Source organism: Prunus persica, chromosome G4 (genome assembly GCF_000346465.2).
Source record: "Prunus persica cultivar Lovell chromosome G4, Prunus_persica_NCBIv2, whole genome shotgun sequence".
Classification (NCBI taxonomy): domain Eukaryota; kingdom Viridiplantae; phylum Streptophyta; class Magnoliopsida; order Rosales; family Rosaceae; genus Prunus; species Prunus persica.
In genome coordinates, this window is record NC_034012.1 from 9,198,571 (window position 1) to 9,223,575 (window position 25,005).

Here is a 25,005-nt window from a genome sequence, read left to right on the forward strand (position 1 = left end):
GCTTCTTTTCGCGAGTTCCAATCCTTTCCTGGGGATAGACTGCCCCCCACGACTGCGCGCCTCGCAGGCTTAATCACGGAGGAGAAGGCCATCCCTCTGAGCCAAAAACGCAACCTCCCTTTTATCTCTAAAAGTGGTGACATCGTTGGGGAATTCTCCAAAGCGAAGCCAAAATCGGGAACACAGAGCCCTCATAGTTCTGGGAAAGTCGCAGTACCAACATCTAGCGAAGGGAAACAGGTGGAAAAACAAAGTGCCGGGAAGAAGCAAGCTGCTGGCAAGCCTAGAAAGTTCATCCCGAAAGTTGCACCAAGTGGTCCACCCCGAACTAGAGAAGCTACTCCTCCAGAACATTCGCGCCCTGCGAGGCCCACTGCCTCTGAGAGCCAGAGTCGTACTGATAGGGTGCTGGAAACGCCCCCTTTTCGCCGTGAGTGCCACTTCTTTCCTTTGTTTTGTTTTATTTATTTATTATTTTCCTTCAACTACATATATTTACGTATACATATATACATATATATATATATTTTAGGGAAAATGGGTACTACGCCAAAGAGGAAGAGAAGTAGCACATCCTCCGTGTCTCCACAAGCAGCTCCAAAACGTCGCAGTATGCGCGTTTTGCAGGCAAGATTTTCCGGAGCTCGTGCAAGCGGCAGTGAGGCTTCCGGGACCCGAACAGTGGTGACGATTGATGATGACAGCGATACTGCTGAGTCGGAGGCTAGTACTCCAGAGCAAGAGAAAATTGATGCCGTGAGTGACATGCGCGAGGATTCTGACAGGGAGGGCAACAACGATCAGGACGAAGGTGGGTCCATGCATTTTGACGACCATCAAGAGGAACAAGGTGGCCTGGTTCCTCTTAGCGGCCCTGCTGGTAGCGGCATGCACCCTGTCAGTGTTGAGCAGGTACTTGGTCTACCCTAGAACTGGTTCTCCTTTCTTTTGCTGCTGCGTATAATTTGTCAATCATCTCATGCTGATTCTGACGCATGCATACATTCTTTTTCCTTCTTTTTTTTTTTTTTAGTCGCAGGCTAGGGATGTTATTCAGGAGATGGCGATTGTGCCTGTGGTGCCTTCTTCTTCCGATGCATTTGACACACTGATTGAGGCAGCTCTTGCTGAGTCGCCTTCGCCGACAAGTCCACGAGATGAAACTCCCGCATTTCGAATCACCAGCCCCTTGCCTCCTCTCTTCCAACACTTCCTTCGAAGAGACCTTGAGCCTACAATTCCTCCAGCCTTTCCAGCAGCTCTCCGGAGCAACACTTTTGCCTTCCACGGGGCGTTGCCTACTCCATCCCACATTCAGCCGATCCTTTGAGTACCAGAGCCTGGCCCCTTAGCACTCCTTCCAGCACCTTCACCTAATGACACAAGTGTTACCGATGGTGCCCAGGCCAGCATTACTGTCTCTGAGCATGCTTCTTTTAGCGCGTCTTGGTCGGAATGGGAGAACTCCTTCACTACATTCATGGCCTTTTTCGATGGGGGTGCCCAGATTCTTCGCTCTGCAGATGAGCTCCTGCCGCTTTGTCATCAATTTAACGGCTATGCACCCTTTCGGGGAGCCCTTGTTTATCCTGAAACAGTGGCGGTTTTAGGAAGATTCATGGACAAGTACGGAGATATTATGGACATTACAGGTATCACGTCTTCTTTTTCACGGAGTGCCGCCTTCCGGACTCTTGGCTTAGTGCTCCATGGCATGGATACTATGCAGCTGTTAGACATTACAGACCATCGGCTTCTTTGCTGGAGGGACGCAATCTGTGAAGCCCTGACCCTCGGCTTTCGGATAGAATTTCTTCTGAATCTGGTAAAGGACCTAGCACGTGCTGTGTTCGGGGAAAGAGCTATCCATAGCATGGAGTCATTTTCTGGTTATGAAGACATAAGGGCAGCGATAGAGGCCTTGATTCTCAAGCAGCGTGAACTGGAAAACCAACACAGGGAGTTGCGTGCCCTTCTTCTTGCTCAAGATGTTTCTTCCGACAGTGCTGGTTGCATAATAGAAGCAGTGACAAGGTCTTCTCAGAAGGCCCCCGCCATTCCCTTCTAGCCACCCTTGACACCTTTTGAGGTTTGTGACCTTACATCCTTCTTTACTTCACCCTGCCTTTAAAATCAACTTACTCTCTTTCGGCATTCTTCTTGGTTTTGCAGGTTACATTTTGCTTTGGTATAGGATCAGTTAGCGCGACACATTTCGAGATCTCCTTCGAGACTTAACAACACATTACCTCTTAGCTTGTATAACTTGCTCGAATTTAGGCTTGTAAAATTTGCATTGTGACAGCTTGGCACTGCAGCGTTGTTATGTGCTGACTGTTGGAAACTATGTCCTCCCTTTTTTGTCAAACACATTGTAACTTTTCTATTTGGTATTATATACAGTGCTTGGTTGAAACTTTTCGCTTGAGATTTCCCGCATGTTGGGTCTTAATATAAGGTAGATACCGCCATAATTTTGGCAGGATCCATGCTTGAAGCTTCAATGCTTATTTTAGCTTGGCGTATATTTTTTGTTGATGAAGCATGAGGTCTGCTAGTGGCTTAGGATCCCATACAAATGGCTTTGGCTTGGCATGTGCTCTGCTAAATAATATTTATATATGTATATATATATATATTTTTTTTTTTTATAAAAAACTACCATGAATATATAAAGGCAATTTTTTTTTTTTTTCAAAATACTCCTTCATTCTCATTTCAGCTTTCATGTCACCACAATGGTACATGTTACCAAAAACTTCCCAAGCGAGAGTTAGGGATATAGAAGGAGGGCATGAGGGGATAAATACGATGATATAATGATAAAAATACTATTCCTTCTTAGCAATAGTAGGGCTTGAGCCATTTTCCATTGATGGGATCCGTTAGCGTGCCTTCCTTGACAGAGATCAAGTGGTAATAGCCACTGCTGTGTACTTCTTTGACTGCGAATGGACCCTCCCATTGCGGGGCAAACTTGGAAGGTCCCGATATCTGTCTTTTCACATGCTCGACAACTTTTAGCACGAGATCTCCTTGCTTGAAAGCTTGAGGCTTAACGGTTCTGTTGTATGCTTGGGCAGTAGTTCTGTGATAAAGTGCCATTTTCCTTTCGGCTTCCATCCTCCATACTCGGGGCTTTCCCGTAAGACACGATTAAGCCCCCAATCCCGTCATAAGCGGTACACGGTGCGCCCATCGGGGAGAGTTACTTTTGAGCACCGGGGATGATCATAGGCATGATTATTAGCTTCCGAGTGTCTCTTTCTTCCTCGGTTGATGACGGTGATGAGTTCTTCATTACTTAAATCACGAATTTCTGTCCAAGAAGGAAGGTAGGTCCCGAAATTCTTTGATGGGTTGCTTTCAGCACCTGTGCATTCAGTATAAAATTCTGCCTCGGAGTAGTGGGCTTCATCTTTATTGAATGGTGCTTGATTTCCGGGTATGCGTACTGGTCTCAGCCCAATTCTTCCTTTCACACATTGATGGTAAGTAGAGACCACAAGCTTATGCTTGTTGAGCCAAGGCCTTCCAAGCAGAGCATGGTAAGCCACATCCACGTCCACAACATAAAATTTAGTAAGTGCTCGAATCGGTCCCACCTTCAGATTTACTTGCATATACCCGACCGTGACTTCACTTTTATTCCCGAAACCGCTGATGCTTGTTTGAGATTGCACGATCTTAGATAGCGGAATGCCAGCTGCTGTAAGCACAGATAGGGGTAAAATATTGACAGAGGAACCTGTGTCTACCAAGGCTCTCCTTATAAACACATCGTTAATCTGCCGCTCCAAATAAAGTGGCCTCCTGTGGTCCGGGTAAGGAACTTCCATATCCTCGTCTGTGAAGATGATAGCATTGTCATTTCCCAAAAATGAACTTTGTGGTTGAACAGTGAAGCAATGAGGGTCAGATGCCGCAGAGATGCTCATGAGAGCTACAGCAGCTGCTTCTCTTGCTTGAGGCCCAAAGCCAAGTTGGTCAAAGAGTGACTTGAACTTTGGGTTTCTGTGGAGGGCCTGTGAAGCTGTGGGCCCCTGTTTCAGACTTAGGTAACATCCCAACACGCTTGCTTCAGCCTCCGTAACATTGTGAAATGTTACGGCAGCTATTTCCTGCTGTCCCAATGAAGCCCCCGAGTAGCAATCTTCCAGCATGTCTTGAACAAACATCTGATTACTTGAGTTGTTATCCCATCCATCAGCGAGCGGCCATGGCGTGTTATAACTTGAAGGCTTCGAATATTTGCACCAGTACGCCTTCTCCATGTTCCCGCAAGGTTCCCACATAGCTTCTGGCGGCTTCGGGTCATTCCTCCATGGGTGGCACAATTCATCATCATCGAGTAAATCCTCGGAATATGTAATGACAGCAGCTACCTCTTTGCCCCTTCGTTTCGGCAAGGGGTCCTCATCAATTGTTTGCTTCCTAGAAGGGAGCCCAAGGACTCCTTCATGTATTTTAGCATGTAAAATCCTTCTTAGACTCTGACAGGCAGTAGTTGGATGTCCCACGAATTGATGGTAGCGACAGTACCTAGGATCATTCTTTTCTTCTCGGGTGGGGACTTTGTAGGGCCTGAGAGGTTTGATTGCGCCATCAGCGATCATCGTGTCCAGGATGACATGAAACTCCTCATCTTTGCATGGCAGTGGCGGGTACGTCTCTCGGTCCTTTCTTTTGCGTGCGCTGTAATCGTTGGATGGCTTGTCATTTACAGCTAAAGTTTGGTGCGCCTCCTTCTTCTCATTCCTCCAAGTCCTTTGTCCCGTCGGTTTGACAGACATGCTTGTTTTTCTTACTGCTTCCAACAACCTAGAAAATTGACTGATGCCAATGTTTTCTAGGTACACTCTATAATCTGCTACAATGTTGCTGATGCAGATTTCGACAAGTGTCTCTTCGTCCTTTTCATCATAGCAATCTAGGGCCAGATCTCGAAACCTTCGTACAAAGTCCACAGGATCTTCACCATGCTTCTGGCGGGTATTGTTGAGCTGGGTGGTGGTGACTCTTTCCTCGTGCTGAAAGTATTTTTTACAGAACCTGCCTGCCAGATCGTCCCAAGAACGAATAGAGTCTGGCGCCAACGTCGTATACCAGGTATAGGCCCGATCAGTAAGACTTTTTGAAAACTCTCGCAGTCGGAGATTATAATCACCAGCATGTGGTCCTAAGGCATCGATGAAACGACTAACATGCTCCTTTGGGCTCCCCTTCCTTCTATCGAAAAGGACGAAGTTTGGTGTTTCGTAGCCTTTGGGGTAAGGCTGCTGGAGTAAGCTTGATGGGTAAGGTGGTTGAGGAACGTATTTCCAGTCTTCTTGGCTTCGACTGAGTTCCCTTTCCAGCATGGCAACGACATCCCCCTGGGTAACAAAAGATGGTCCCCTTTGTTCAGATTCTTTTCCGGCAGCAGCAGATTCCTCCTGTGGATGTCGGGTATTTTCTTCGTTTGGCTTAGGAACAGCATTCCTTAGCTCTTTGATGGTGTCCATCATTTCTCTTTGGGTTTCCCCCATAGCCTGCATAGCCGTAATAAGGTCTGTGAGGGTAAAAGCTCCCTCACTTGCACGTTCTTGCTGCCTAGAGGAGGTATTTTGTCGTGATTCGGAATCACCGTGGTTAGATCCGTCTTGAGAGGCCATGGTATTGCTCCTAGTCTTCTTTTTTGGAGGCATTAGCGAAAAAATGGCAGCTTGGTCCCCAGCAGAGTCGCCAATTTATGTTGGGGCTTTTTTGTTCCAGCAGCCTGACGAATGGGCTTGGGCTGCCGTAAGAAGAGAAGTGAGCAAAATTCCCCAAATGCCTGGGTTCGACACCAAGCGCCTGGAAGAGTGTTTTTCGCAGAGTCTGATGAAACTGTTACGAAAACACTCTCAGGCTTCCTTCACTAATAGCCTAAACAAACTTGACCAATTTTACAGAAGAGCTTGGCTTGGAGAGCATGTGGCATGGGAGCTAGGCTTTCACAGGTTTAGCAATTTTGAGAGAGAGAGATGAATTTTCCTATGGAGGATGGGGGTTTAGAGCAGGCAAAGGGAGATTTGGCTGATTTCCTTCCCAATGGAGGAAGAAAACGAATGGAGGAGGAGATGGGGTGGCTTGAGTAGATTTTCCAGCTGCTTGACAATGCTTGGTCGAGCTCTGGAAAATGGGTTGGTTTTCTGGGTAGCAGAAGTCCTCCTTTTTATAGCCGCTAAGGGTTCTAATTCCGTCATACTTCCCTCCCTCTTTCCATTGTTTTCCCCCACTTCGTCTTCTTTGATGAATCCCGTCCGCCCAAGACACATGGGTAAGGAACCCATTTGTGGTTCCAAGGTCTCGGTTTTGCTGGCCCTTCATCATAGAGGTGAAGAGCCGCTTGCTTTTCTCTCGATCTTTCCTATGCAAGCTGCCAGAACAATGGGAGGGAAAGGAGCTACGTTTTACCCAACGGGTAAACCTCTTGCTTGTGTGGATTTCCTCTGGTTTTTGAGATGGTTGCTGTTGACTTTCTTGGATAAGGACAAAACGTGCTTGGCCAGATATTTTACAGAGAGTTTGGGCTGGGCTTTTCTTTCCTAGGCTTTGAATTGGTGATATGTCATTCTGGGTCAGTCTGCTGGGCTTTTCGTCAAGTTGCCGGAAACAGCTTGCCTATTGCACTTTAACAGCACATTTAGGCCTTCTAATTGTCCTAGCCTTCTCTAACAGGCTTTGCACTTTTCTTCTAAGGTATTGGGTCATGCTCTCTCTTCTCTTATGCTAACCCATGTATTTCGGGCCGAAGAAATAGGCTTGAGTTTTGGGCCCCCCAAGTGACCCGAAACTACCATTTCCTTGGCTCGTCAATGGGTCCTATGAAAGCTCGTTGCCATCCATACCACAACCCGTTCAAGCAAGCCCCGGGTAATTTTGGTGGCTTGGGCCCACCTAAGCTTGTAACACATCTTGGTGTTGGCATGGCGGTTCCGACACCTATGCTTGTGCTTGGATTTTTATCCTATCATCATAGGCTATAGCCGAGTTCGATAGGAATGAGCATGTTTTTAGCATGTTTTTTGGTCTTCCCGCACGTGCTTGTTTGGCGTGGCATGTGGCCCGTAGCTCGTATTAATTCGTTCCCTAAATTCTCTTGCGTTTACTTGTCCCTATTGGGCCAATAGTCAACTTGGGCTTAGCCCCTTGGATTTTTGGGCCTCAACACCTACAAAGTAAGTACAACGATAGGAAAATAATTTAGAAGTTGATATTATTGACACTTCAAAATAGTCATTGTGTGTATTCATTTGGTATATATAAAAAAGGAAACAATTATGTTTAGTAATTATTCAAAACCTTGTTCCTTTGGAAATTTTCAACTTTACCTCCACTAAATATTAATTCCTTTAGACAAATATGCTTTGTCACTAGATGTTGTGTCTTCATGGTATGGGAATCTTCTCGGTATCATTTAAGATGCGTTCTTTGAAGATTTTTTGTAATGTTTCTTTGGTTGAATGTATCGCTATATTTATTTATTTTTTAAACTTGGACTTAAAACCAATATAAAGTTAAATTAAAGAAAAAAACTAACAGGTGACAAATTGCATTAGTCTTTATTCTCGTTTTCACAGCTCTCTCCTTGATGGAATCTTCCTCCATTTTGTATGCATCATATGCTTCCAAGTTGCCTCCTTTCTTGAAAACATTTTCACACACGCATTGATTCTAGAATGAGATTTTTCATATTTGATTATGCACTAAAAAGTAATATTGAATATTATTAATTTGGCAAGAGGTGACAAATGGCGGCATACCTATCCACCCACACCAAAATTTGGTCTCAGCGTTATACACACAAGAACAATTCCAACAATCAACACACACCCTGCATTTTTCCAAAGTCTCCACCTGCGACCGACGTAAGATCTGCCAGTCTTACACATCAGATTTCTATTCCGAATGCCCGAACTACCCTCCCCGATCTCAAAATCTCCACCCACAACGGATCAGTAAATACCACCAAACCCCAAGGGATACATCCGTCATTCACAAATTCGAAAGCGACCCAACCCTGAGAGCCCTTTTTAATTCCCAATGCCCCTCCTGACAGACCCTTCCCCAAAACGTGTCCTCTTTCGTCATTTCCCCGCGCTCGTCCCTCCTCTGTCCTCCAGGCTCCAGCTCTGCGTTTTTTTTCTTTTCAAAGCCCTGGCCCTTCCTTCTCCGAAAACTCATTTCCATAATTTCCATCTCCGTCTCCAAGAGCCAATTTTCACGAGCTAAAAAGGGTAAAATAATCGAACCCAAAACGTTGAACCCATTGAATGTTTCGATTTGAATACGTATACATTCAACCCTTCGGAAAATATCAAGTTTCCTCCAAAGGTAAGCTCTACGCTGAGAGTTAGGCGCTCATTAAACTTCTGAACAACTCTCTCATTCTCTTCCATTGTTGGTCTATTTTTTGATTTGTTTTAACAACAGAAGTTTAATAAATGCACCCATATTTGGGATTTTCGAAACGGTTTTTAATCTTATTGTTTTTCTATTTTGAGCTTTTAATTACAGGTAAAGGTCGGTGCTTTTTTGATATATATCTTGTTTATAGGTAGTGTTTGTGTCTCGAAATCAAAACGCTTTGTAAGTTTTCTTTTCTTTTCTTTGTTTTGCTTCTGGGAACACTTGTTTTTCTGTTATTGGGCAAGAAAAAAAGACAAAGTAGTTCCTTTTGTTTTTTTGGTGTCTAGAAAAGCAATTTGTTTATTTATTTTCAGTGGTTCTGATTTCTGGGTTTTTGTTTTAGGGGCTTTGGCTCTGCTGGTGTCCCCGCCATTAGGACGACTTCATTTCTTCTTCTCCGGTGTGGTGTTGTCGTTCTGTTTGCTTGAGATTTACGTTACAATGAAGAGAATCTGAAACATATCATACTGCGATTTCTCGTGATATTTCGAAGGTATGTTGAATTGTATTCCACGTAATTTTTTTTTAGTTGAACGGTTAGTAGTGGTCAAATTGAGGTTTGGTTTATGATAGTAGTATGATTAACTGCTTGGGGCTTTTTGGGCCATGATTATGTGCTGGGTTTTACTAAAGTCTTTGCAGGACCAGCATATTGGTCCTCAACCCCTGGTCCATACTTACATAGTGATGATATGGTTTCTGTGCAATTACTTGCTTGGGTGTATTTGTGTGTGGGACCCCTTTGCTTTGCAATTTCATTGCTAAGAATCGTTCAGATTTGTGGTGTTCGGTTTGTGGGGCTACATACAAGATCTAATAAGAGAAAGTGTACACACGGTCATCTTTAACTCTTTTTTGGCATCCATGTGAGGTCTAGATTTCGTGTTGAAAATAGTGTCTTTGTTTTGAAATTTACTCGTATTCATATTTCAAAAAGTATAATTTTGAGTAAAATTACCTCATTTTCTGATCATATTACTGTATATGGATCTCACTTCTAACTTGTAAGAGATGTGGTCGGCAATATAATTTGTAAAACACGCGTGTAGCGAATTAAGGTTTAAATAAAAAAACATTGTTAAACGTGACATTGAAACTTGAGATTTCTAAATGGTAGAATCTGATTTACACTAGAGACCTGGATGATACATCGTTTTGTTAACATAAAAAAACTTCACAGCATTGAAGCTTTTCTGGGTTAATGCGATGTGTCTCTAACTTTACACATGTGGGGTTGGAATGCAAAAAATTAGGGGATGAGGTTTGTCAGTATATGGGGGAGCAGGAGAATGGCAGTGAGATTCAAATTTTTGCCCGTTGGTTTAGAATAGTACATGGTTCGTAAATTTGGCTCAGATCTCTATACGTTTTCTGTACTCTGAAGTATCCAAGGGGGTGATGTGTGATAAAAAGTGTTATATGATGGTGTGATTCATGAGGGTGTCTGGACAATGAAAAAGAATCCACCGCTTTGGCTTTGTACAAAAAAAATTATGATTGTGCTGTGGAGATGATCCAAAATTCCTAATCAGATTTTCACTATGATGGGTCCCTTTCAGTTCAGATTTCTGATTTTGCAGAGAGTGCTTTTAGGACCTTACTGTTGTTTTAAGTGGGCTGCCTCAGGGAATCCAAGGGATGTTGGTTGTTTTAAAATTAATTTTATTTATTTATAATATTTATAAATTTCTGTCTTTTAAATTCACATTTGGTTATAACATCTAATTGTTTACCTCAATAAACACTTGGATCTTGCTTGAGGAAGGAAGGCTAATTGAGAATGTGTTTTTCACATTCTGATTTTGGACTTGTAGAAAACACTGTGGGTCCTCCACACATCAACATTTCAGACCCTTTTATTTTCTACTGTCTCTTACCTAAATTTTGTTGACTTGAATAGTAGGAATGACCTGACTATAGAGTTGGGGAACAGAATGATAAAAGAATATTAAGCACTGGAATCACCAGCAGTAACCATGTCCTCCAAATTGTTATTAATATTTCATTAGAATTATATCAATTCTTAATCATTGATGTTTGGTTTGATTGAATTTAATAACATCTATAATGCATGTGTCATGCTAACCGAGGTTCCTAGTGTTCCAGAGATTTGCATTCATAATTTTTATTTAGACGCGCCTTTTGAGCCTGTACTCTGAATATTTGTTCCAAAGCTTCTCCATCTTCCTGTTCTTCTCTCTGCCTCACTTTCTCTTTTTCCCGCGTTTTAAATCTACTTTTCTTACACTTTCAAAGGAAAGCAAATCAGAAACTCTTAAAGTTGAAAAAGAGCAAACAAATAAAAAAATCCATCCTCCATCAATGGCCTTGGTCTAAGTGTTAAAGCATATTGCTTTTTAGCTTTCCTTCAACACTCTCATTATAGTCATCATTTTCTTCCCATATCTTTATTCCTTTTGTTCTTTAAATTTGCTTTTTTTTAGATAGAATCTCTTAGATTTTCATCACTCTCTCTATCATCCCTCTCCATCATTTGTAATCTTTGTTTTGCAGATGGATTCGGTGAAACCATCAGCAGTGACTCCATCTAAGAGTAGATTGGCGCGTACTTTTGCTAAAGTTCTTCATCTTCGAGCCGCGACTGGCATTGCCCCGGTCGATGGGATTCAGAAGGTTAAGTCCCAAGAATTTGGAATTCCGAAGGTCAAGTCCCAAGAATTTGGTATTCCGAAGGTCAAGTCTCAAGACAGTGGAATTCAGAAGGTGAAATCCCAGGAAAGTGGGATTCAGAAAGTCAAGTCCCTAGAAAAGGTCAAGGATGAATGGAATGCTGGTAAGGTTCGGGTTGATCGGTCTCGGTCATTTGACAAGGCTAATGAGAAGCTTCAGGAAAGAGCTGCCCTGGAAGCTCTTCTTGCAAAACTGTTTGCCAGCGTTTCATCTGTTAAAGCTGCTTATGCCCAGCTACAGTATGCTCAGTCTCCTTACGATGGTGAAGGAATTCAAGTTGCGGATAAAGTGGTAGTCTCCGAGTTGCAGAACTTGTCTGAGTTGAAGCGGTGTTTCTTTAAAAAGCAGTTTGATCCTTCACCAGAACGTACGCTGGTGCTAGCTGAGATTGAGGAGCAGAAGAGTGTCCTAAAAACCTATGAAATTATGGGGAAAAAGTTGGAATCTCAGGTGAGGCTCAAGGACTCTGAAATTGTATTTCTTGGAGAAAAGTTAGACGAAGCCAAGAGTCAGAATAAGTTGCTTGAAAAGAGATTAAACCAAAGTGGGCAGCTACACGTGTTTGATAATCTTCATTTATCTGGTTTAAGTCCTAGCCATTTCGTTACAGTTCTTCGACACATGGTCAAGTACATCCGGACTTTTGTTAGGATGATGATGGATGAAATGAAATCTTCTGGTTGGGATATTCATGCAGCAGCTAAAGCTATTGACCAGGATGTGGTTTATTGGAAAGAAGACCACAAATGTTTTGCATTTGAATACTTTGTTTGCAGGGAAATGTTTGATGCTTTTCAATACCCCAACTTCTCACTTCCAAATGAATCGTTGCCAGATAAAAAGAAACAACAGCAGCAGCTCTTTTTTGTGAGATTCACTGAACTCAAATCCATGAAAGCAAAGGAGTATCTTGCCCAGAATCCTAGATCAGCATTTGCCAAATTCTGTCGTGTCAAGTACTTACGAGTGGTTCATCCCAAGATGGAAACATCGTTTTTCGGTAATCTGAATCAAAGAAATCTGGTTAATGCAGGAGAGTTTCCAAGCTCTAATTTCTTTATTTCATTTGCTGAAATGGCTAAGAGGGTCTGGCTCCTGCATTGCTTGGCCTTCTCCTTCAACCCCGAGGCTGCAATCTTTCAAGTAAGCAAGGGATGCCGATTTTCAGAAGTCTACATGGAAAGCTTAGCTGAGGAAGCGTTCCTTTCAACAGCATCTGAACCACAAGTGGGGTTCACAGTTGTTCCGGGATTCAAACTTGGTAAAACTGTTATTCAATGCCAAGTTTATCTCTCTCAGTCACAATCCACTCCAAGAAAGCGAAGGTAGGCCATTGATCAATGATCATTCACCAATCACCGAATCGAGTTGATCATCGGCTAAACTCGGGCCCACAACATCTGGTTTATCATATAATGAACTTGTAAGGCCGTCTTGTCATTTGATTTTACTGATTTTAACTTGGTGAGGGAGAGGGAAATGGTCTGTCTGGTTGGTTGGTTTTGCTGTGGGGACTTCCAACTTGGTCACATTGGAGATTTCTTAATCCATTTGTTTTTCTTGCCCCATTTTGAAAAAAGGAAAGCGCGTGGACCGTTGTGTTGGAAGCTACCTTTTGAATCTTTCTTTAGTTTTATTATTTCTTCCAAGGACATCCCACAATTTTGTTAATATTAGGTCAGTGACAGAGGGATTGTCTAGCTGTTTTGCATCATTGTTACCGGACATGGCCTGTTTTAATAATGTAAATAATAATTTATAGGTGGAATTTTTTATATTCCTATTCTTTTACTTGTCTCTGCTTTTCTTTTCCACCAAGAGGTGTATATTAGTCTTGCATGTTGAATGGTCCACTAGGTTGGCCCCCATGGTAATATCCACATCCATCAACAGTTTACATTCGCCCTTCATTATTGTAAAATTCACATCAACAATTCATAACTGCTCTTTTAAAAAGCGATATTTTAAACCACTCTAATACATAAAGATTTATAACCGCAGTTCACTGTAAATCCACATTAATCAACGATTAATAAACGTGCGTTTGAAAAAGCGATATTTTAAACAACTCTAATCTAGGAGGAGGGTACAACTCTAATCTAGAAGGAGGGTAAAAAGAGACAGACAAACTTGCCTAACCTATTGGACTTTTTGGAGCCGAGTGTGATGCTCACTTGTTACTATATATGCATTGAAAGTCGAGGTCACTTTCATTGAACTGCGCTTTAACTTATTGCTCTGCACACTGCACTCTGCACTCCGCAATGTGGAATATGCATGCATGATGCACATTGAGTCTATAATCAACAAATAAAAGAGAGAAATAATATGTACATTTCGGGTCCCACAGAGTACGCCTACTTTATTTATTCTGTGTTCATGGTCGGTGATGGAGGGCCATTATGAGAAAGGACAAGATATTTGCACATTTGTCTTCCTCTGCTAAAAGGGTAACATGGCATTGTTTAGAGCCTCTCATCACGCTCTGTGTTTCCATATGAAAAAAGAAATATCTGCCATTCATTTAATTTCAAGAGAGCCACATTATTTGGTTGTGGGAAAATGATGGAATTTAGATAGGCAGTTGTTGTAGCTTTAACTACAGGAGACATAATGACATGCTTCAAAGAGAAGAGAGTGAAATTTCAGTTGGTCCTTTATTGCTTCCTTATCCCTTTTAAATCCAACCAAATGGTTGTTTTATATATATATATATATATACAGTCCCCTTCAGTTGAGGGATCCCTCAAATAGTGTTATTTGAGGGATGGGGCGCTCAACCGTTGGATATGTTTTAATGATCTTGTGTGGCTGAGATTGTTTTACATCTTTTAACCCGTTTTCTGCCAAATAGCCCGACACACCCAATGCTGGAGAAGACCTAAGGCATGCAGGCTCTCAGATGGGAATCGAAGGAAGAGGAAGAGCCCCTTGCAAGCCTAAGAGAAGACCCACTCTCTCGAGATGAAGAGATGACCCACCATTTCCAATTGAGCTTGCGAGATTTCTATTTCTATAAGGTATCCACTGTCGTGGATTTTTTTTCCTTTTGAAATCTGGGTTGTGGTCATCAATTGGGAGATGTATGAAGGTTTTTCGATCTGGGTTTGTAGATTTTTGGGTTTTTTAAAATCTGAGTTGAGATTAATCTCCATATTTAATATGGGTTTGGAAAAATTCATGTGAATTATTATTGTTGTGTTGTTCTGGTATTTGACGTGGGTTTTTTTAAAATCGATTTGAAGATTTCTACTAAAACTTGAGATTACATCTCTAGATTTGATATGGGTTTGAAAAAATTCATGTGATTTACTTATTATTGTTATTGTTGTGGGGTTATCTGATATGGGTTTTGAATGTGGGTTTTAAAATTAATTGCAGCCACACGAATATTTAAAAAAAAGAAAAGCTATTGGTGATATGCATCCAAACAGAAAATGCAATCATATTCAGTGTTGAAATAAGAATAATGTGCAGAACTTTCTGGTTGATGACTTAAAGTGGACTTCATGGAAAATGGCAAGTGCAGCTTGTGGAATACTTGGGTTTCCATTTATGTCAATAGTGCAACCATCTGAGGAGGAGCTTTGAAGGACGGAGCAAAGGAGATTGATATTTTTCTTCATTATGAATCATTTGCCGATCAAGAGCTTTGAAAGAGGCAACAAACATGTTCTGGTTTTTTGTCATTATAATGTTTGTAGTCTTTTTGGGGTTGGATGTAAGCTTTTCTATTTAGATGAATAGTTGTTGGGGTCAACTTCTGCAATTTATTGAAGTTCATAATCGGCTTTCCATGATTTAATTTCATATATCTTTAATCACGGCTGATGAAGGTTTAAAGTTATCAATTTGTTGTTAGAAGTAGAAAATATATCATTCGTTCCTTACTAGCTTCTTTCACAAGGGTTTTTCCTTTTCTTTTTTTTTCTTTTTTTGGACAAAGGGCTTTTCCTTATGTGCTTGTACAGAAATTGTGGCCTACAATTCATGTTGCTAAAAAAATTCATGAACCAGTCTCGACCAGGGTACATAGCCATATAGTTGAAATCCAAGTGAACATCTTGCGCTTAATCCAAGAATCATACAACAATGAAGACAGAAAGCAACTCAATCCTGAATGGAATGAAATTTGTCAAAACAACTAAATATCGCCCAAAAGAAATCCATATGCCATATGCAATCCATATGCCTGCTCAAGTAATATCATCTAAATCAACAGCCGAGAAGCAAGCCAAGGCTTGATAGATTACCACAAACACTACATATTTTGGAGAAATAATCTTCCATTTGATACAAAGTACAAATGTAAGCAAATAAAGATGATAAGAGGCAAATTAGAAGATCATTTTATCACATAGAGAACGCAATATGACACATTGCATCAACAATTTTTATTAATACAACTAATTACAAAGTAACCAAACAAGATATACCTTAAAACAACCTTTGCTCATAGTTCAATAGAGTCGGATAAACAACAATTTAGAAAGACTTGTACCATCTAACTGACCCTAAAAAAATTTCGAACCTCATATATTCCATTAATTCTTGTCTAATAAAAAATAACATGGCAAGTTATTTGCACATTTGTCTTCCTCTGCCAAAAGGGTAACATGGCATTGTTTAGAGCCTCTCATCACGCTCTGTGTTTCCATATGAAAAAAAAAATATCTGCCATTCATTTAATTTCAAGAGAGCCACATTATTTGGTTGTGGGAAAATGATGGAATTTAGATAGGTAGTTGTTGTAGCTTTAACTACAGGAGACATAATGACATGCTTCAAAGAGAAGAGAGTGAAATTTAAGTTGGTCCTTTATTGCTTCCTTATCCCTTTTAAATCCAACCACATGGTTGTTATATATATATACAAAATGGGTTCTGATCTTTCAATTCCAAGTTACTTGGATCATGGTGTTTGGTTGGGACATGTGGCAGGGGCTAGATATGAGTCATAATTATGGAAAAAGGTTGGTATCTGGTTCATGTTTGCTTCATGAATGTCTCATATCACATGGTGAGGATATTTGTTTCTGATCATCCCTTCTCATATATTACATTTGAATTTTAAGATGAGATGTGCTAAGTAAATCATCCATAATGGGATGTTTTGTTAACCGATCGTTGATGTATGTGGAACTCATCATCGGCCATGCACTTGTGGGAAGCTAACATTTACAAAATATTTCTTCCCCATTTTAATATCTTATGGTGTTTTTCAGTGCTTAATTTGGACACCTGCGCATGGGCGACTAAAGTAAACGATAGATGGAAATTTGGAAACAGAGAAAAAGAACAAAGAAGATAAAAAACCTTTCGATTGAGGAATTGTAAAATGAGCAACTTTATTAGGCTAAATTACTTTGATCTTCATAGTATGACTCATTTTTCGTTTTAGTCTTCATCATTTTAATTTGATAATTTAATTTTGTTATGTAATTTTGTTTAGGTAGCAATCAAGTCCAACAACTGTAAATTTGTAAGAAAAATGGACGAAACTATCACGTTTTGGGTTGATTGCAAATATTTTGTAGAGATAAAGTTTCCTTTACATGTTATAGCTGCATATTGCGCATCGAATTTCAAGAAAAAACTAGACATATTTACGATTTGGACTATATTGCAAGCCAAATGAAACTACATGACTGCAAATGCTAAAATTGAAATTATATAGGGACTAAAGTGAAAAATTAGTCACACTATGGGGACAAAAAAATGTAACTAAGCCAATTTATTATAGGAAGGTGAAGATGATATGTTTCTTGAGTGTATATTTGGATTTAATAGTCTTTTTCTTCCTTACAAGGCCTTGTTTTCTTCATAAAGCTAATTTATATATATATATATAAAAAGAATTGTATTAAGTTCAATGTATTTGAAATGACTAGATGATGTTCATTTGATATGATTATATGCAACGAATTATTTGAAATCCATTGTTTTCTTCCTTTTTTTTCTTTTGTTTTTGTTTTTCTCTTGTCCAAATCTTAGATGACATTATATGTTTCTAAACAAATAATTATACCTTATAATGTCATCTAAATAGAGATTCCGAATCCTCCATCCAAATGTAGCCTAACATACTTTATCTAGTCATTGATAATGTAAAATCTTGGTTGAATTAATCTTCGTATTATGACAATATAGCATGTCAGCATTTGATAAGAGAACATTGTGATTCATGAACAAACATATATAGATGCAGTGGTGGATCTATTAAGGCACAAACCATTGCAGGTGCTTCAAATTGCCCCTCTGCTCAGCTGGTTGTGGTGCATTGCAGGTGTTCAACAAAATGACTCACCCAAAGTCTTTGTTGCGCTGCGTGCCAAATTTTTGTTTAAAAAAGCCTGGCCAAAATGACCAGGCACAAAAAAAAAAAAGAAAAAAAAAAGAGGAGGAAACCGAACTGCAATTCATGGGCTTTCAACAATATGCTTAGGCATGTATTTCACGGGCTTTAAAAAGTCTTTAAACATGTTTTTCTTTCTTATTTAAACAAGGATTACAAAAGGGTTTTAAAAGAGTTTTTCTATTTAAATCTCACACTTCTCTTTGTTCATCTCATATTCTAAGAAAACCACGGTATCTTCCCAAACTACCTCTAAATACACACCAATCAAAAAAAAAAAAAAAGAAAAAAAGAAGAAGTCATCAACCCCACACCAAGTTCACCTCAACCTCACATTACTTAAAGAGATAAAAACGTAGTTGTCAAATGTGTAACAACATTATTTTATTATTATTATTATTTATTTTGTTAAAAATTTGAGAATGAACTAGGAGGTTTTGATAGAGAAATATTGACAGTAAAATTGATATGGGATAGGTGCTTAATTGCTAGGGTTCAAAACACTTTACCAAATTGTTATATAAAATAAAATCAACCTAATTTGTTTTCTATATTCAATCTATTTTCATATTTTTTATTTATTTATTAGGGTGAATGTAACTAGAATTTGATCAATTGGGGATGGAGAAGCAGTGGATGATGAAGGTTGTGGATGGTTCGAAGTGAAAAAGGTGTAATTTTTTTCTTTCTCGATTGTCCCATTTTCTTCCATTACCAACATTAACATCCAGTATGCCAAGAAAAGTTTAGGCAGCGGCTTTGGTGCTTTCTTTTTGAGAGCATAGAAACACTTGAAGCTGCTACCTGCTAAAACCCCTTTGCTCTCTCTCTCTCTCTCTCTCTCTCTCTCTCTCTCTCTCTCTCTCTCTCTCTCTCTCTCTCTCTCTCTCTCTCTCTCTCTCTCTCTCTCTCTCTCTCACAGAAAAACCAATACTCTCTCAAAGTGGCACACACAACAATGGTGAGATCACTAGAAGAGACTAAGCCCGAGAGGTTACAGGTGCCCATATGTTTGTGTTTTTCTAAAACTTAACATGAAGAGTGGTGGGGTGTATATAGATATATTAGAGTTAAGTCTTAAGTTGGATGACTTTTTTGTCTTTTTACACAATAATAAAACTTAAGAGCTTTTTTTTTTTTTTTTTGGTTGAGAAATTCTATGATTGCATTCATAATTCAGCCAAAAAAGCCACTAGCCATAAAAGGGCCATTACAATAACGGAGCAGTCTAATATCAAAATTAAGACAATCTGGTGTGCCTCCACTAATGATCAGGCAGGATCGAAGAAACTCTGGCATAGGCATCCCAACTAAGATTGCAAACTTAGAATAAAAAAGAAGAAGATAAAGCTTGAAACAACCAAGCCACAACAATACAAATAAAGCTCTCACAAAGGAGATATGTAAAGCTCTCACAAAGGAGATATGAAGAGCTCTCACAAAGGAGAGATGAAAAACTCTCACAAAAGGAGAGGTGAAAGGTACATAGAGAACCCAAAGAGTCTCTGCAACTTATTCCAAACATAAAGAAATTGCAAAAAAGATGGTGGTGGAGATCCGATGCTGAAATGCAGGTGAAGATTCGACGCTGAGCCGCAGCCGCCTATAATGGTTGGATGAAAATCATAACAAAACTAAGACAAATAGGAAAAACCCTTTGTCTCTGAAAATGGGGGAAGAGGTGAAAGGAGGAAGAGATGAGGGGAGAGGGGGGAAGAACAGTGGCTTCTTCCCCCCTCAAAGTGGAAAAGGCTCTAAGAGTGTTTTTTGGGAGAAAATGGGGCTAAGGTTTTTTGGGAGAAAGCTATATAGACTTAAGAGCTTAATGATTTAACTATTGGGGTGAACAAAAAAAGTGTGGGTTTTAGATAGAAAAACTCTTTTAGAAAGAAGGAAATCAATTGGTTTACCATTGCTGCGTTATCCTTCTTCACCAAAAGTAAATATGATGTGCTGCGTTTTTTTTGCCTTTTGACCAAAAGCCAATTCGTTTTTTTTTTTTTTTTTTTTTTTCATTTCTCTTTTTCCCCTTTTTGGCAATATGCTTTTTATTTTATTTTTTCTAATTTGGCTCTTATCATCAGTATTTAGTAGCAAATTCTACACAACATGAGGTCTGATCAATTACGATTTGTTTATTTTATTCTATTATTTTTAATAAAGCTTTTAGCCTTTTAAAATTGCACTTCTGCTAAAAAATTTATGGTTCCAATTGCTTGTTCATAGTGCTCATCATCTACTCACTATGATACATCTATAGTGAGTGAATCCCAGCTGCAACGTGCAATGCCGCATACTCGGGTTGGATACGCCCACACGCCACTAGACATTGCAGACGATGAAGTAATAGCCTTTTGGTAGGTGGTGAAGATTCAGATGACTTGGTGACTGTCGCCCAAGCTGTGCACTGGTGGTCTGACCTACCAAAGTTTTACAATATTGTTTCGATTCTTTTGAAGAAGCCAGGAGGTGTATTTGCTGTTTGCTGCTACAATGAAATTGAAGTTGGTCCAACATTTGATCCTGTTATGAAGCGATTTCATGACACAACACTTCCCTTCTGGGACAAGATCAACACTATTTGATGGCTACAAGACGCTTCCATTTCTTTTTGAAAGTGTTGGTTTCGCATCCGATTGCCACTGGACATTCCAAAGAAGCTTTCATGTGAAGGGTTTGAAGATGTTATCTGGAAAGGTGGTTAAAGAGTTTGAAAGTGCTTCGGGTGGCTCCAAATGGGTCAGGTCTGTCAGCTACAAGGCTTTTATATGCTTGCTGGAAAAGTTAGGCCATGAAGCCTGTGATAGGGTGGCGTTTTGGGAGAGTTTCTTAAAGCACGTAAATTCTTATATGTATATATGTGTGTGTGTGTATGTATACTTAAAAAATTAAAATAGTGAGTGCTTGAACAGTCCTTTTGGGTCAGAAATCATAATCACCTGGAAATAGTTTGATTCAGTTGAATTTCCAACTTGCAAACAAATGAAAATATCACACCCATGCAGGTAGAGATGCAAACCTATGACATAACATTTTCTGTAGTATCTACAATGTTGATTTCTTGGACTGCAGTGATCATTGGAATAGGTTCAGAAAAAGCAAAGTTCTATGGAAGCTTCACAAATAAAATATATATAAAATAAAAACAACCTGTTCGCTGATATTAACCTTGCCCAATCAGCAATAAGTAGTCCAAAATTATGAATGGTGCAGCAAACACACTAACATAAGAAACGGTAGTCAAAGTCAGCAAATATATTTGATGCTGTCTTGGTATCAATCCACTGTGAGACTTTAAATTATTGATGAGGAGGGCTTTGATTTTTACACTACTAGTCAAAGAGAAAATAAAATTGCTTTTGCTTTCTCTTGCAACTCTTCAAATTCATTAGTTGAAACGAAATTGGACTTGGCTTCTAACCTTCTAATTTTCTGTCTGCATCTTAAATTCCAAACTAATTATTACCCCAGAAAAGAAATTGAATAAAAAAAATTATGACTTAAAAGACTTAATTGGGGTTGTCTATGCGTCAGCTTTAGTGAGTTAAAAGGTGCCTCATCTTCTTCTCTTGTTTCATTATTTCACAGAGAGAGAGAGAGAGAGAGAGAGAGTGAAAGAAAATGGCAGGTTTGTTTGACAAGCAAGCAGAGGTGTACTTGGATGGAAGGCCAACTTATCCCAAGGAATGGTATTCCAAGTTAGCAGCTCTCACCCCTCACCACACTCTGGCCTGGGATGTTGGAACAGGCAATGGCCAAGCCGCCATAAGTGTTAGTATTACAATACTACCCCCTCCCCTCCTCCTCTACTTATTCTCTCTTTTTGGAGCATTGTTTTTAATTTTGATTTTATATATAAACATTAAAACCCATAAATTAAATTGAAGGAAAAAACCCAAAAAAGGTCAGATGTCTTAATTTTTAAGTTGAGTGGTGTGTGAAATACAATTACTATCCTTGCAAAGTTAAATGGTGTTTTTCTTAGAGTTTGAGTATTGTAAGGTTTTTTTTTCTATAGTTTAAGCCGTATTTATGGGCTATTATATGTGAAACTCTCTTTAGTTTTTCTGGCTTGTTAACTAAAGACTTCCTAAGACTATATAAAATAGAACAAAATAGAAAATCAGGTTCTTACCTCCTCAAACATAAATTTTGTAACTTACAAATATAACTGACCATTGATCAAATCAAATCTTGGTTGAATTTTTTGTTTAAATGTGCAGTAGCATGTCAACAGATTTCTTCTGACAAAGAGCAGCAAAGCAAACATTGTCATTCGCTAACAAAATACATAGATTTATGAACTAAATTGTTTCTTAAACAGGTTGCCGAGCACTATGAACTAGTGATCGGAACCGATGTGAGTGAATCCCAGCTGCAGCATGCAATACCGCATCCTCGGGTTCGATATGCCCACACGGCATTGAACATTACAGACGAGGAAGTAATAGCCTTGTTAGGTGGTGAAGATTCAGTTGACTTGGTGACTGTGGCTACAGCTGTGCACTGGTTCGACCTACCAAAGTTTTACAATCTTGTTTCACGTCTTTTGAAAAAGCCAGGAGGTGTATTGGCTGTTTGGACTTACAGTGGCATTGAAGTAAGTCCAACATTTGATCCTGTTATGAAGCGATTTCATGACACAACACTTCCCTTTCAGGACAATAGAGCTCAGTATGCGTTTGATGGCTATAAGACACTTCCATTTCCTTTTCAAAGTCTTACGGGTTTCGGATGCGAAGGGAACCCGTTGCCACTGGCCGTTCCAGCGAAGCTGTCATTTGAAGGGGTTTTGAAGTTTCTGAAGTCATGGTCTGCAGTCACTACAGCCAAGGACCAAGGTGTGGATTTGTTACCTGAAAAGGTGGTTAAAGAGTTTGAAGCTGCTTGGGGTGATTCTAAATTGGTCAAGTCTGTCAGCTACAAGGCTTTTATGCTTGCTGGAAAAGTTAGGCTTTGAAGCCTGTGACATTATTATTATGCATATTGAATTTGAAACAGAGAGTGGGAAAGTGGGGATTGATGAGGGTACGTAGGAGTTGCTTAAATAAACCATGCAGTTTGATTTGCAACAAATAAAAATATCACACCCTCAAGAATATCTATGACATCAGGTCAAAAAATTTCAGCGAACTCAAAAAAAAAAAAAATCCTCCATAAAAACAATGTGTGCGTCCTCAACCCAAGAGATTTAACGCATACTTTAGCAAAAGAAAGACTTCAAAGAGTTACAGAAGCAAAGCTGTTCATAGCAAACAAAAGGATCTCCTTCCACAACTTTCAATTGAAACATTGAATTTCACAAGTGTTTGAAGCCCTTGGGAACAATATAATTTCCATCAATACCTCTAACGCGTCATCAAACTCCATATCAAAAGTCAAAATTTTCAACTCATTGAGGAGCTGGCCGTGCTCCAACAAATACTCTACCATCTCCATCTCATCTGACCCTCCCTTGAATCCCGATATGCAAATCGTCTTGAGGCATGAAGACAAACAAACAGGCACAAGCTCGGGTGGAGACCATTTATGTTCCAACTCATCTTCGTCATGAGCAGCATCGCATTTAATGTTCTAAAGATAGTTCAAAATATATGAGTTAAATAAAAATCCTTGAAAACTGAATACACATATATTTGCGGGACATCTTGTAGGACCCCTCCACTTGTATTCCAATGATCCGAACTGTCAATTGTCTAGGTATTTCTTTAAATATCATCTTTACAAAAAAATCAGTTGAAACTTGAATCCGCAACCGTTAAACCACTCAATTAAAAATTATTTTATTAGTCACAATTAGATGTCTTAATGGTTTTCAATTTGTCTAATTTTTTGCAATAATGATCTTTTAATGAACACTTAAAAAATAGACACAGTATATTGAGCACCACATATATTTATATACAAATTATATATTAATATATATCCACACCATATATTTAGCGTAAAGGTAAATCCACTTAGACTTACAACTGCAAAGAGAAGATTTTCCAAATTGGGCGTTATCTTGAGCATGTTTGTCAGTGATTTCCATGAGCAGCATGCTAAGTGATTTAGCTCCAACTGGTTCAAATGATTGAATGTTGGCAAAGAACATTGATATTCGATGTGAGGATCCTGCATGGAACAATAAGTATATTAGGTCATTTACCTCAGAAATTAAATATTTCGCCAGCATAATATATACGATATCAATACAATATAATGCTATTTGAACGACATTTATTTACCACCTTTCTAATGAAGGTAGACTCCATCTGTATTATAGAGAGGTGATCAACAATATAGTTAGTAAATATGGTACAAATAACAGCATTCATACAACATTAACACTGATAAATTCTAGCAATTGAAAAGACAACAGACCAGTAAGAGAGCAAGTTGAGTACACTTACCCCCAAAACTGGAACTACAAGTGACAGATGTTTAACATTGCTGATTTCTGCAAAAAGCCTCTGCACACGATCAACATCAGCAAGGACATCGGCAGGGTGGCCTTCATCCTCCTCACGCATTACACTGAAATCAATCTTGGCGTTGGTCAAGGATTTTGCACCCTTCAAACAATAGCTCGCCAAGAAGTTCTCCGTGAGATCCAAGTCTTCAAGACTTGGAACATCCGCGTTAACAAAAATCTTGTTCTCCCCTAGTGTCATAGCATGAGCAAACAAATATATTTTTAGTCTTTTTAGTTTCGGTGCGGAGATCGTTACATTCAAAACTTGATTCTCTTCAAGCCATCCAAGATCTCCATCTACAACCAAATCTTCGAGCGCAGGGCAGCAGGAAAAGAGCTTCTCGATTTGCTCGACATATTTTGGAAAATCGAATGTAATGTGGAGGGACTTGAGCCTTGGGAAACAGTTTGATGTGGGAGGAGCAACGGCAGTAACATGCTCTCCCAGACTCAGCTTCAAAGTCTCCAAAGTCTTGCACACGAAAAGATCTTGAGGCAACACAAGAAATTCGTGTGAATCGTCCCTCTCATCAAACTCAAGGTGGAGCTCAACAACATTACGCCTAAGGGCAGTGCAAATCCATCCATTGATACGACCAACTATGCCGTCGAGATCGACACAGCAAAGATGAAATTTGTGAATGTTTGATGATCCGCGAAAGAGAAGGTATCGATCCACATACGCTGCAGTACCACCTGAATCCCATGCAGTTGACAACACAATTAGCTCTACAGTGGGAACAAGAGTCCACATATTCTTCCATCGATTTGATAAAAAGCAGGTCGTTACAGCATCTGATGTTGGAAGGAAGGAAAGAATGTGGGAAATGATTGCATCTGGCAATGCACTGATCCTATCTTCAGTGCGTGCTTTGGGACACATTGACTTTGAGTTCGAATCCATCTCCAATGATATGTTCTCTGAGAGAAAAAAAAAAACATAATGTGCTAAGGGAGAAAACCCTTTGACAAAAAAAAGAAGAAGAAGGTGAAAACGCAAAGAAACCAATTTCGGTGGCTTATCAAGCATTGTACGCTTGTTTTAGTACCCATAGAAAATAAATTATTCG

General features: G+C 39.6%; 3 protein-coding genes, 1 long non-coding RNA gene and 1 pseudogene across 5 annotated transcripts; 4 read left to right on the top strand and 1 right to left on the bottom strand.

The window, feature by feature from the left end:
- LOC18780509 (IRK-interacting protein) lies at positions 8,081-12,915 on the top strand. 2 transcript variants are annotated; one of them, XM_020561858.1, is made up of 4 exons: positions 8,081-8,358; positions 8,542-8,613; positions 8,777-8,926; positions 10,948-12,915. In XM_020561858.1, exon 4 carries the CDS (start codon positions 10,948-10,950, stop codon positions 12,451-12,453), a length of 1,506 nt encoding a protein of 501 aa, XP_020417447.1. In that variant the 5' UTR covers positions 8,081-8,358; positions 8,542-8,613; positions 8,777-8,926; the 3' UTR covers positions 12,454-12,915. The 2 variants fall into 2 exon arrangements, with proteins under 2 accessions (XP_020417447.1, XP_020417446.1); XM_020561857.1 differs by lacking the exon at positions 8,542-8,613.
- Positions 13,763-14,929, top strand: LOC109948842. The gene is made up of 2 exons (XR_002271288.1): positions 13,763-14,144; positions 14,506-14,929. It is a non-coding gene; the product is annotated as an uncharacterized LOC109948842 (long non-coding RNA).
- Positions 18,437-20,273, top strand: LOC109948598 (annotated as a pseudogene).
- On the top strand, positions 21,012-22,550 carry LOC18778795 (putative methyltransferase DDB_G0268948). The gene is made up of 2 exons (XM_007213057.2): positions 21,012-21,249; positions 21,803-22,550. Exons 1-2 carry the CDS (start codon positions 21,100-21,102, stop codon positions 22,436-22,438), a joined length of 786 nt encoding a protein of 261 aa, XP_007213119.1. The 5' UTR covers positions 21,012-21,099; the 3' UTR covers positions 22,439-22,550.
- Positions 22,675-24,839, bottom strand: LOC18779869 (F-box/LRR-repeat protein At4g14103). Its single transcript, XM_007213309.2, has 3 exons — positions 23,874-24,839; positions 23,449-23,595; positions 22,675-23,052 (listed from the first exon to the last, which is right to left on the bottom strand). Exons 1-3 carry the CDS (start codon positions 24,837-24,839, stop codon positions 22,759-22,761), a joined length of 1,407 nt encoding a protein of 468 aa, XP_007213371.2. The 3' UTR covers positions 22,675-22,758.